This window comes from Dunckerocampus dactyliophorus, chromosome 15 (assembly GCF_027744805.1).
Source record: "Dunckerocampus dactyliophorus isolate RoL2022-P2 chromosome 15, RoL_Ddac_1.1, whole genome shotgun sequence".
Taxonomy (NCBI): domain Eukaryota; kingdom Metazoa; phylum Chordata; class Actinopteri; order Syngnathiformes; family Syngnathidae; genus Dunckerocampus; species Dunckerocampus dactyliophorus.
The window spans coordinates 13,502,178-13,515,118 of record NC_072833.1 but is presented as its reverse complement, the minus strand read 5'-3'; the positions used below and the strand labels follow the sequence as shown (position 1 = coordinate 13,515,118).

At 42.3% G+C, this 12,941-nt stretch overlaps 1 protein-coding gene across 2 annotated transcripts; it reads right to left on the bottom strand.

The window, feature by feature from the left end:
• Positions 1–819: 819 nt before the first annotated feature.
• Positions 820–12,762, bottom strand: LOC129194803 (oxysterol-binding protein 1-like). Of its 2 annotated transcripts, XM_054800202.1 has the most exons (17): positions 12,509–12,762; positions 12,046–12,224; positions 11,761–11,969; positions 10,684–10,852; positions 10,490–10,601; positions 7,841–8,027; positions 7,666–7,783; positions 7,531–7,588; positions 6,902–7,066; positions 6,384–6,629; positions 6,188–6,308; positions 5,618–5,721; positions 4,178–4,273; positions 3,900–4,093; positions 2,021–2,256; positions 1,913–1,951; positions 820–1,831 (listed from the first exon to the last, which is right to left on the bottom strand). In XM_054800202.1, the coding sequence occupies exons 1-17, from the start codon at positions 12,638–12,640 to the stop codon at positions 1,689–1,691; spliced, it is 2,508 nt and encodes an 835-aa protein (XP_054656177.1). In that variant the 5' UTR covers positions 12,641–12,762; the 3' UTR covers positions 820–1,688. The 2 variants fall into 2 exon arrangements, with proteins under 2 accessions (XP_054656177.1, XP_054656178.1); XM_054800203.1 differs by lacking the exon at positions 1,913–1,951 and having other exon boundaries at positions 822–1,831.
• Positions 12,763–12,941: the final 179 nt, after the last annotated feature.

Sequence of the window (12,941 nt, the reverse complement as noted above, 5' to 3'; positions counted from 1 at the left end):
TAATAAGTGCTGGTAGCCTAGGCCTTAAATACAGTAAGAGTGGGCGGAATTGGTGTGTCAACACCCTCCTCCTATTGGTTCCTTACACTAAGCCTGGGCGCAAATTAAACCTCAAACCACCATTCTGATTTGGTGGTTTGAGGTTAATTTGGACCCTGTGTTCAGCAGGTTACTGAGACCGAAACCCACAGCTCTTAGTCTTGCAAATGAGGTAGAGCCAGGGCCGAGCCAGAACAATAGATGCTAACGAGCCAGTATCAGAGTCGTTCATACCCAACTCAGGGAGCGACACTTCCCTTTTATCGGAGGTGCTAATGTCAGGAGAGGATTAGACCACTACTCCGCCCAGGCTTAGTGTAAGGAACCAATAGGAGGAGGGTGCTGGCACACCAATTCCGCCCACTCTTACTGTATTTAAGGCCTAGGCTACCAGCACTTATTAGTTCGCTGACGAAGCTCTTTGGATGAGGAGCGAAACGTCCGACACCTTCTTCACAGAAGTACAGATGACGGCTCAAGAAGCCTTTTCCTCGATGGACAACTCCTGTACGACTGAGAGCCTACACAGACGAGCAGTGTTTTGTGTGACACCAGAGTGCGTAGCGTCAGAGTGGTAGTAAAATTTGAGCTTTCGCGCACATGGGGCTTGCGGATTCTGTTCTGTGTATGTTCTGCCTGAGTATGTTTGTGCCTTTTTCTATCCTATTTGTGGTAATAATATTGCATCATTCCTTCATTTGATGCAGTTTCAGCCCTAAGAATGATGCTACAATTAGCATTCACATGGTAATGTTTGCTTAACTGTTTAAGGCTGAATTCTAGGAGGAAAAATATGTAGTCATGGTGGAATCAAAACAAGATAAAAACAGTTTGACATTACAGCATTTATTATACATTTTGTTGTTTTTTTTAATACAAAATACCTAACAATGTTATGGAATCTCCCTTTTTTTCTCTCTGAAATTGAAGACCGTCTTCTCAGTTTTCAAATACATATGGACTTTCTATACATTTATAAAATCAGATTTATTCACAATGCTTTTTTAAAAATTCTTTGTCATTGTTTTAAGTACACTTACAAACAAAAACAACATAACATACTTTTTGGTGTACTGCATTTTAGTTTAGATAGATCACACACTAAAAACAAGTATCCACTTTAAAACTGTTTTTGACAACTGATTCAAAATGGCATCCAATCGTTGCAATACTACAAGTGAGAGTGACTGAGAAGGCGAGGTCTTCTTTTCCGATACTTAAAAAAAAAAAACTTCAAATCCACCCCAAACCAACAAAAGTGATGGAAGACACATTAAGACACAGAACTCTTATACTGTAATTTCTCCCTTAAATTCATGAAGGCCACCAAATTTTTAACATTTATTATTATTATTATCATCATATATATTTATAATTTATATATTAATGTTTTTTAAGCACAGAATTCAAGAGGAAACACTATGTTATCGCATTAAGATAACTGTCTACAATGGATGTGGAAGCACTACTCACTTATTGGGGACGGGTGGGTGTCCTTCGACCAAAGGGCGTCGCCCCCTCAACTGGGGGCACCTCCTTCTCAGTCAGAAAGCAGCAACTGTCCTCCTGGGAGGTCTCTTAGAATAGACAAGGGGGACCCAACCACTCGGGGGGACTGGTGGGTGGCCTTATTCAAGTTAAGGCTGGGGTCAAAATATGTCTGGGCATCCCTCCCAGCAGCCGCGATCCTTTGCTTCCCAGTAGCCCCCCTTGTAGATGTGGACTTGCTCACCCGTAATGCGATCCTGGCAGCGCTCAAACCAAAGGGCCTTGTAGTTGTCGTGGGGTCCACCTGGGAGGAACAAATAATTATCTTAATAGTATGCAAAAACCTGGACAAAGGAGTAAAGCACGAGCTGAGGCTACTACTTGCTTTTTAGTGATGTATCAGTAAGAGAATCCTCATCGACAGCTTTAGGAAAAAGAATCAGGTCGTAGAATTTTTGCAGAAATATTAACGTTAACAAAAACGCAATCTAACCTTCGTCCGATTGGCCAGAGGAGCGCTGGCTGATGGCCTCCCGCTCGCGCTCCCGTCGGGCAATGCGCTGCTTCTCCTCCAGACGCTGTTTCTCAGCGTTGGCCTCATCCCAGCGGCCGTCCTCCATTAGCCGCTGGTCAGGGCGGCGCCGGCTGTCAGTGGGCGCTATGGGCTCCTCCGGCTCGTTCAGTGTGAGCGCCAGGTCAGTGAAGTAGTACATGGTTTCTGCGCCCTCACTGGGGACCAGCAAGACACCAACTAGTTAGCTACTGTGTTAGCAGGTGTGACAGATATCACCATGTAACCAGTATGGACTGAACGAAATAAATTGAGGTTCCCCAGTTTAGAGTAGTTGGCACCTCAATACATCTGAATCCACAACTTTGGTAGCCTCTACATGGGCGTTTTTTCCTTTTTTCCCCCACATTTGAAGGCTTAGCTCAGAGTTTAGTATTTATACAGTGGAACCTCGGTTAACGTCCGCCCCAGTTAGCTTGTTTTGCGGTTCACGTTGAAAATGTATGCCGCAATTTTGCGTGCATTCGGTTAACGTTTGTTTCGTTTCCTTCTGGAACGAAATAATGACACTAACCAAGATTCCACTGTATGTTGAAAATAAAAGTGTTGTTTAAAATGAACAGGAAGAAAGATTTCAGCCATTTGATTTCCCTCAGGGGCAATTAAGTATCTACAGAGTGTCCCAAAAAATGTATACAAACTTTAAATAATTGTAAACTAGGTGTTTATCATAATTTGTTCAATTTTCGAAGTGTAAAACAAATTACAAACATAATTTTATTGTTTTGTCACCGACCCCTTCTCAAACTGACGTCCGTCGTGGTCCAGACACTGCTGACCACGCGAAGCAATGGAATTGCACACATCACGAAACAATTCGCTTGGTTTTTGCGTGCATTCACGTTCAATGGCTGCTGTCAATCCAGTGACTGTTGCAGCTCTCATAGCGTAGACTTTGGCGTTTAGGTATCCCCATAAAAAAAAGTCTAGTAGTGTCAGGTCTGGTGAACGCGGGGGGTATTCAACGAAACCCCTCCGTCCAATCAATCTGTTTGGCAAGATCTCATCAAGGAAGGATTTAACATCACGATAGTAGTGTGGGCGTGCTCCACCTTGCTGAAAATAAAACTCCTCGTCTTCAAAGTCTTCTCTAATACTGTATGTGGTATGACAGACTGTTGTAGCAAGTGTATACATTTTTTTGGGACACCCTGTATAAAGTATCAATCTACAGGGTAACTCTACAGGGTTCCACAGGGTAAAGTAGTTAGCACCGCAATACAAATTGAATTGCCACAATGTTGGTAGCTTAGAGTGGATGTTTTTAGTTATATTTTGCTTTTTGTTACTTTGTGGAAAAAAAGCATAAAAATAGGTCCTCAGGCTAATACTTTTACATTAAAATTACATGTATAATAATATAACCATTTAAGTAAAGTCATAAAAATAAATGAGATGATTATTCATATTTAAGATCATTAAAGATTTTTGTTTTTAAATGACAATCCCAACATACGGTGCTGATTCTCAAGCTACTACTTACAGTATGTATTAATATGGTATTAAACTGTTTAGCTTTGATACGCAGGCTAGTATTTATATAGTATGTATTAAAAATAAAGGTCTAACATTTTCTGACACCTAAAATGAACAACCATCAATGTTACCTCATATTTATCAAGGGAATTTCTTTAAATGACCGCCTCTTGTTATTGCTGATTTGCTTGTTGAAGGTCTCTACTTTCATGGAAGTGGTTTCAAGGTGAAAAACACTCTCTAGGCTAATCTATCAAAAATATGAGTACAAAACATTAAAAACTGCCCCAAGAGATGACAATGAGTGAAATGAAGGCACACTTACGGTAAAGGATTCCTCCTCCACATCTCTCTGGCTTTCAGGGTCTGGTAGACCGTCTTCTGCTTGCCCTCAGAGCCATTGTCGCCTCCTCCTCCTCTGCTGCTTTGCATCACCCTTGAGAACTCCATCTTCTCGTCCCACGTCCCCGACAGCACATAGTGGGCCTTGCCCGTCTTGTCCATCACCACGCCCGTCACCTGTGGACAGTGTATGGACAATGGGATTTGAGAGTCACCGCTCTCCAGAAAAAGTAATTAGGCGTGAAAAGAGCATTTACTCACTTTTCTGGCGACATCTCTGGAGAAGTAACTGTAAGGTGCGAATTTCAAATGGCAGCGGTCTTCGGTGGTGTGGTTTACTACGTCGATCTCTCCTGACTAGACAGGAGGTGGAAACAGGAAAATGTTACTTGCTGGTTCATGCAGCATGACAAACACATCACAAATGGGTCGTATAAATACTGTGATTGCTCCTTCTGCCAGTTATTGATGCTAACTGCCGTCTTGCATAATAGAAATGAACCAAAAGACTAAAAAATAATCCACAAAGTCAAGTATAGTCACTCATGTTAGTACACATGCACAACACAGAAGTGTCACATAATTAATGCAATGCTCCTCCCACCATCATCTGATACAATACAAATAAACAGAAATACTTGAAATAATACACAGTCAAATACGCAGGGGTGGAGACATACACACCATAGACATATAACCGATACAATCGCGCCTCCCGCCAGTTATCAGTGATAACCGCCACCTTACATAATAGACATTATTCTACAAGTCAGTACATTCATTCATTTATTCATGCTTGGACACATGGGAAATGTAGATTTAAGGCTGGATTATACTTTCCGCTCAAACGAGCCGCACAGCTCTGCTCAAGAGACCGTGTGACTTTAAACTACGTGCGGCGTCTGCTCCCAAACTGCAGGGAAAAGTGTATCTAAAACATGCGTCTACCACCGTACTAAACTAGAGCGGAAGAAGTTTGCCATTGTTTACTTGACTTCCAACATGGCGACACTTGTGCGTCTACTTCTTGAAGAAGAAAAATTGTGTTGTATTTATTCGCTGCTGCGACAGAAAAGGAAGAGAAGGTGGTCCACTTGTCCTTTGAATAGGAGGAGTGCTGCAATCGCAGCTCATCATTCTTCCCAACACAGGGACTTGTAGAATGTGCTTAAAAAAAGGCATGCTGAACACGGCAAAAGAAAATAAACTAACAACTGGACTTAAAACACAAATTGTTTCAGTGTTTCTTTATGCTTAAACTAGTGTGCGTCAGGGTAAGCTGCCTCATATAACTGCCAATATTTCTGTATTTCTTCAGCTGCAAGGATCTCCTGCTTGTCTGCCATTTTTTCTCTGCGTGTCTGTATGCGTACGTAGTTAGAAAAAATTTGGAGGTGCGTGCAGCAGGAATTTTCCGCGTGAAAAGGGCCGCTAGAGGGGGTGTGGGTGCGAAAATGACATTTGTCCGCAAGGAGCTGCGTGGACCTCGTGGATTCAAAAAGCATAAGACGGATTTAATGTGATAACTCCTCCTGCCAGTTGATAATAACTGCCACCTTGCATAATAGAATTAAACTGAAAGACTCAAAATAATCCTAAAAGTCAACTACCCTCACGCATGCAAAGACAATGCACAACCACAGACGTGTCATATAATTAATGTGATCACTCTTCCCACTAATTATTAATGAAAACCATCACCTGATCGATCCAGAGTTTCCCAACAATTATGTTGTGCACTGTAGTGGTAACTTTCTTCCACGTGTAGTGATTGTTGCTCTTCTCAAAGGTGGCATGGATTGTGCCTGCGGGGACCAACACACACAGAAAATAAACCACTGTGTTTAATTTACTATATTAATTACAGTGGAACCTCAGTTAGCGTCTGCCCCAGTAGGCGTGTTAACATACCAAATTTATGCCATAATTTTGCCTCAGTTTGCATACATTCTCCGATTAGCGTACATTTTGGCGAGAGTCTTGTCATGTTATTAACACACTAGTTGAGTCCAACTGTTCTTAAGGTATTTTTATAACAAAACGTCCTCATTAGCATCCTATTAGCTTGTCACTACATGGAAACAGGAACCGGAAGTCAGCTACGTCAACTATAAAAACGTGTTTCGTGTTATTATGTTTGGCTTTCTGGAATGGATTAATTGGATTTCCATTATGGTTTATGGGAAAAATGTATTTGGTTAGTATTGCTTTTGGTCAGACCTTGTGGAATTCTAACCAAGGTTCCACTGTATGTCATATTCTGAAACTAACCTAATGGCATGATGGAGAGGTATTTGCCTCTGAATTTGCTGGCAACTGTAATTTCCTGCCTGAGTGTCCAGCCTCGGTCGGAAATCACATGATGGGCTGCAGCCGGTGGGTGGTGACTGACCTGGGGGAAGAGTGCCATTTTATCAAGTGTTTCCCCAAATGTAGACTAGCTTGGCGGGAAACTTGCTGCCCCTACCTGCTCACAGAGGGAGCGGTAGCCACTCTCTCTCCGGCGGTCCAGCTCATAGGTCTCGCCCAGCAAGGGATTGAAGGGCTTGCCCGTGCGGTGGACAGTGGTTGAGTAGGAGGACACGGAGAAGGCGGCAACATAGCACATTTGCTCCAGGGAGCTGTGGCACTTAGCAGCCTTGTCCAGCAGCTCGTGGTACTCCAGATCCTCAGACAGCCGCTGCAGCATGGAGATAGGCTCGTTGAAGTTGACCTGAAGGACAGTAGGAGAGAACGGTTAAGTGTTAAAAGGATTTCAAGGGAGGCACAGCCGCCTGAAAAAAATAACATTGAACCACCGTTTGAGCCAGCTCAACTTCTCACCACATCCTTGAACATATGCTCTGCATGTCACTTTTGCAGCCTTACATTGGTTCCCAAACTAGGGGCACACATCTCGCCCTGCAAAATACCCAGAAGGGCAGCACACAACCCCTTCCCTTGACCGCACCTAATTTGAGAACCATCCAAATGTGAAACACTCACAGGCATGGGGATCTTTGAAAGCTCCTTTCCAATGCAGTTCTTCATGATGCTCCACAGGTTGAGAGAGTAGTTGGGTTTGTCCGGGATGCGTTTACGTCTCTTCTTCAGGGGCCCAAGTTCCTGCGAGGGCGACTCCTGGTTCATTGCGAGAGGTTCCTCATTGAGCTGGAAGTCAAAGTAAACGTAAACATTTGTATCAAAATTTAACCAAAATCTTTTCTTGTTTTTTTGTTTGTTTATGTCACCATAGGAGAGTAACAATGATGCAAATGACCAACCTGGAAAAAATTGCAATGTAGCTTTGTATAGAGACGAAAATGCTTCTTGTAATTTCCAATGTACATGTGTTCTTTGTTTTGCAATGCATGATTAACTGAGGTTCACAGTCACAAATTTCAATGGGTGAATTTTTTTTCAAGACAATTTGTTTGAATACACTTCATTTCATTGTTTATTTTGGAGACTTCAACATGTAAAGGTTTCTCCATGAGCATGGGCCGTATCGGCCGATATTCAAGGCTGCAATATCAAAATTTAATCAGAGCAAAAAAGCTGCATAGGACACCCCTAGTTTTTACACAGTTTTGACCCTGGAACAGATTCATTCAACTGCTACCATTGCCACTTACCGACTGATCATCAGAGCACATTTCGCTGTTGAAACCGCTTGCATTACTGCTCGACCTCCTGGGAAAAGATAGCAAATCCAACAATTAAAAAAAGAGCGTTGTATGGGAAAAAGCCTTCATTTTGCATGTACTAACTTATGGAAGTGAGGATCTGCGGGAACAGTGATGAACTCGGGCGCCTCCTCCACAGCATCAAAGAACTCATTCTCGTCGTCCTCATCGCTGGCCTCTCCTTTAACAGCTCCGACGGAACCTAGATATTCATATTATGCTAATGATGTATTTGATTTGATTTGCATCAATTAGTTACCTTTACTGTCAGCGCTGGTGGCGTTGGCCTGGGCCGCTCCCCTGAATGCTCGCTCCAGGTGGTTGTGCTGCTTGGCCAGCTGCTCCAAAGTCTCCTCTAGCCTAACCCGCTGCTCCCGCTCAGCCTGCAGGGCCTTCTGCCATCGCTTGCTGTGGGCCTGAGCCAGCGCTAAGAAGTCTCTGCAAGCCTGAGTCGCAGAAAACACCAGGGAGGACAAGAAAGAAAACAAATATAAATCAATAGCAATGATTCGTTTTACAATGTTTGCCATATTTACTATACTACTATGTTACGGCAGAAAATTTGGTCTGCAGAAGCAATCAATGTTGATTTAAAAGCTAATAACCAAATTCGTTTAAAGTGTTAAGTATTTGGGCTAAAACAAATTGCAGTCCAAAAATCATGTCACTTGAGCAAAAACCTTTTAATATTAAAATATTGTTCACGTTATAATTCTCTGAGATACAGTAAATACAGTGGAATACGTTTTTGAACAGACAGCAGTTAGTTCACATTGGTTTCTTCCATTTGTGCAGATTTTTATTTAGATTATTATATCATATGATATTTTAGGTTTTTATCTTGTCTTTCTTATCTTATACAGTATTTTGCTGTATGACTTGACTACAATGGTTAATCTAAAATAGGTGCAATTTGTTAGTTGCTGTGATAGAATCCAAGTTAATACTGGCATGTCGCATCAACAACAAGCTGCCAGCTTTCGAGAACCAAAGGAGGTGGATGTAGATATTAACACCATTGATACATTAAATTCATGGTATGGTAGAAACACCACCCCAACATCCATCATCATTAAGTTCACCAACAGAACCGCACTGCTGAAACAGGGAAGGAAGCTGAAGGGTACAAACACCTACATGAATGAGCATCTGACAAAGTGCGAGAGCGACATCGCCAAGAAAGCATGCAAAATTTAGGGCACTAGCAGCGTCACTTGCAAAATCTACATCAAGTTGAATGGATGACCAGAAGCAAGAGTACTTTTATGTCAGATATCAAGGACCTGGATGAATGTTAAAGATCCCAACTCACAAAGAATGATGCAGTCTGACAAAATACATTCATTTGCATTTGACACCACCACCACGCTACAGAGGATCTGGAATTAGGAACACATTTATCTACATTCACGATACAACAGAATGGATTGCTGAACAGGAAGCTGTGGAATACAAAACATTTTGCCACACAGACCACAAACAACTGTATTTGGGGAATGATATTTAGTCAATATTGATTCGGTCATATCCTGTTAAAATTCCAGCATGTTTTAATGGACCTTACTCAGCCCCAATGCGTTTCAGCCATCCGGCCAGTACAAACATATGGTGTTTACAAAGAATAAGGAAGAAGATACATACACACACACACACACACATATATATATATGTGTGTGTGTGTATATATATATTTATTTATTGTGTAGAAAGTAAAGTAAAAAGTTATATATATTTAAAACTTTGTCTTGTTAAATACAAAGCTTTGTGTTATTATTGGCTATTGGCATCAACATTTCAGCTTTTTCTCATTGTCCCTTTTGCTCCATTTTTACTGTTTTTTTTACATTTTATTTTGTTTCTGCAGTGATGCTATTTCAAATGAGCCATGGGCCGCGGATGGCACCCGATCCGCACTTTGGCCACCCCTACTTTTGTAGATCTTCGTCAGGGTCGGGCTTGTGGTGTGGGCTCTATGAGCAAACTACACCTCAGCTTGTTGGCTCAGTGTTGTGGGTGAGCGATGGTGAGGAGAGCGAGAGACTGGTAAATGTCGCCCTAACGAGCTGCAGCTCAAAGGTTTTTTTGGAGGCGCACGTCTATGGAGTTATATTTGTGCCTTAATTTTGAGGTAGCAAAGGCATATTTGGAGCCATATTAACATGTAGGCGCATCGCTGTGTGCTCTGTCTCTCTCTCTCTGGCTGCCTCCCTCCCTCCCTTAACCTTGCGGCGAGACGATCCGCTGTACGTGCGCTGATACCTCCAGTCAGGTTTTGGCTGGACTTTGCGGGTTGTGTGCCTGGAGGGCGGCGAGGTGTACAGGCGTGTTCGGTAGTCAGAATGCGTGCCTGTTGGTCACTCTCCGGGAGGGGAGGGCACTGTTGTAATAATACTTTCTTTTTTTCTAATATTCTCGCGATCATAATTACAATTAAAACCTTGTGATAGTCCAAAAATAAAGTATTTTTTATCAGATAGACAGTTGTAATACGATGACAGTCATATTATTATGAGAAATAAGTTGTAATTTTATAAGAAAGTCTTGATATAATTCTAATTTTGCGAGACAAAAAAAATCATATTTGTTTCATTCAGATATCTTAGCATATATTGACCCTGAAAGTGCCCCCACATCCTCCATTTTTCCAGATGTCAGCAGCTTTTTATGTTTCATTTTAAAAATCATTGTACACAAAAGCTAGGTTTATGTTTTGCATTGTGTTGCCTTACCATACCTAAAATTAACCGAACCTTAAGCCAAGGTTGGTACCGAACCATGATTATGCCGTACTGTTGCGCGTTACACAATTAAGTCATACATGCTAGGAAATCCTTTTAAGGTGAAAAGAATACATTTTCCTAATTTTACACGATAAAAAAAAATGTACTTAATGAAATGATAAACTTACGTTTATCATGGCATTGGAGGTGATGCGGAACAGCGTGGCCCTTTCAGTCACCTGACGAATCTTATCCCCCGCCTCGCCAGTCAGACGCAAACTGTCCAGTTCCGATAACGACCTAGCGCAGAAAGCGAAAGGGGCATTTTCATAATACCGTGTAACATAAAGAAAACATGTTTTAAAAACAATGAAGGTCTAACCTCTGCAGAGCGGAGCCGTGCTTTGAGATGAGGTCGTTGCATGTGCTCAGATCCTCCACCTTGCTTCCTAAGGTTCTTAGCGTGGACTGGACTTCAGAATTCTGCGACCCGCCGCCTTGTCCGGGAGCCGCAGGAGGGGACGAGGGGGAAGGGTCGTCGCCTGAGTCATCTGGTTCCACAATGTAAGTGAGAAGACAAAAAAGAGCGCACATAAACACCTTGCTGATTTGAATTAAGTAGGTGAAAGGGGAGAGGGAACAAAGATAAAGTGCATTCACATAATCAGCAGTCAGAAGTCAGATAGGATGTACTATGTTTGGGGGTGGGGGGCATGTTCTATTTTGCACAGAAAAAGGTGCTGTTAAGAGTCCTACCACATCAGCTAAGACACAATTCTCAGCTGTAGTCATCATCACACTATCACAAAAGAATGCAAGGTATGATAAGATATTTTTTGGCGCAGACGGTCTGAGGAAAACAACTATAAAAAGGCAGGGGGGACTAGCAATCAGGGCCAACTCTCTTTATCTCCTTCTGGTCAGGAAGCCGCAGGAGGACATGAGGAGAGACAGTTAGCCCGGATATCTGAAGAATGTGAAATTATTGTCTGAATTATTTTCAATACATTTTGTAAATCTTCAATTGTAGTGCAAGTCTTCTTTTCTTCTCATAATTTGAGATTAACAATTGGAGATTAAGGGGAGGTTACATTTGTTTAATTAATTTAATAAAGTGGTGCTTGTGGCCTTATTAAGGTGCGGAGAATTTAATCTCCAACACAGTATGCCGATCACATGCTATTCCACGGAAATCGGCCGATATTGATCCGTGGCTGATTGATAGGAGCATCCCTAATATACATGTGTGTGTGTGTATGCGTTTAGATTTTGTAGATGACAAGCAAGTGTTTTGCCTCCATTTCTTGTCTAACACTAGTTAATTATAAGTCTTCACACATTTTAACGTCTTAATTTGGTTTGTTGCTGTCCCCATCTCTTTGTGCCTGTGATGTCACATGCAAGGCAGCAATAGAAGAAACACAAGCTTTTTGGTGTTTAGTTTTTTTTTTTTACTTACCTGATTCCGCCTGAATGCGGGCCGCTTTGGCCTTGGCCAGCTCGAGCGCTGTGATCCAGCGCTGGCGCTCCACCTCGCAGCTGGCTTTCAGGTGATAAGTCTGTGCGCCACCGATGGAGATGACAAAATTGCACGCATCATCCACAGTGATGGTCGCTGTCGCCAAGTTGATGGTGCCGCGGCACGTGTGACCCATTTCCGCCTGAGTCCTTTTTCATTAAAAACAGATAAAAGGGTTCATTTGTGTAGTAGAAAAATTCCAAATGACTATATGAATGTTAATACCTGTAGTACGACAACAAGCCATTGCTTAAAACAAACCACCTCCGCTGGTAACCCTTAATGTAGTTTGTCCATTTAAACACCCATCCCTTGTATGTATCTCCAGCAGGGGTTGGAGTGGGTGTCTTTGGGGTGGGCTCAGACATCACAACCCCCAAAACCCAGAGACGAATACACAGAACCTTTGAAGTCAACACAAGGACATTTTTAAATGATGATTCACTGCTGTTTGGGCCCTATAGTGTCTGTGTTTGTCGCGTAACAGGTCAAAGTTCAACCCAGCTAGCCGACTTACAAAGTTTGACAGCTAAATCTAGTAAACAACCAATAGTTTTCACTTTGAGAGAACATGTGTTTCTAATGACACATTTTGTTACCTTGACGTGTCCTAAAAGTTCACCCAGCGAAGTCACTGTTAATTGTGACACCCATACACTCAATGTAAGATGGCTACTTATTAGCTCACAGTGGTGCTAAAGTGAACCCAACAGGAGGTGGCTCGGTGAAAAAGCTGGAGAGAATACAGCGAAAAAGACGTCCGAAAACAACAGCTGCGGTGGTTATAAACAGATAAATCACCGGCGACTGTAATAAACATCTCTCAACACGCGTGTAGATAACGTTTCACTGGCTAGCTCCTCGTAACTATAAGCTAGCTAGGCTACTTCTAACTAGCCTAATGGTAGCAGCTAGCTGTGGGTGTAACACGAATTGTGCCTCGTGTAGAAACAAGCAACCAGCGCAAACGTAGAACATCTTAACTGGCTTAACGTGCTACGATGGTGGCGTTGATTGTGTCCCGTCTCGAAACAACCACCTCAAACTGGTAATATAATCATAATTATTACGTAGAGACGACATTAAATACACGCTGTAAGGTTATTTAGACAGCAGTCAAG

Bases quoted from the DNA above. Each gene is read 5' to 3' on its own strand.
- LOC129194803 (XM_054800202.1), bottom strand. From the start codon at position 12,640: ATGTTTATTACAGTCGCCGGTGATTTATCTGTTTATAACCACCGCAGC. The intron at 11,970-12,045 runs GTATTAACATTC...TTAATGAAAAAG, and splicing joins GGCTTGTTGTCGTACTACAG to GACTCAGGCGGAAATGGGTC. The intron at 7,067-7,530 runs GTAAGTGGCAAT...TTTGACTTCCAG, and splicing joins TGTGCTCTGATGATCAGTCG to CTCAATGAGGAACCTCTCGC.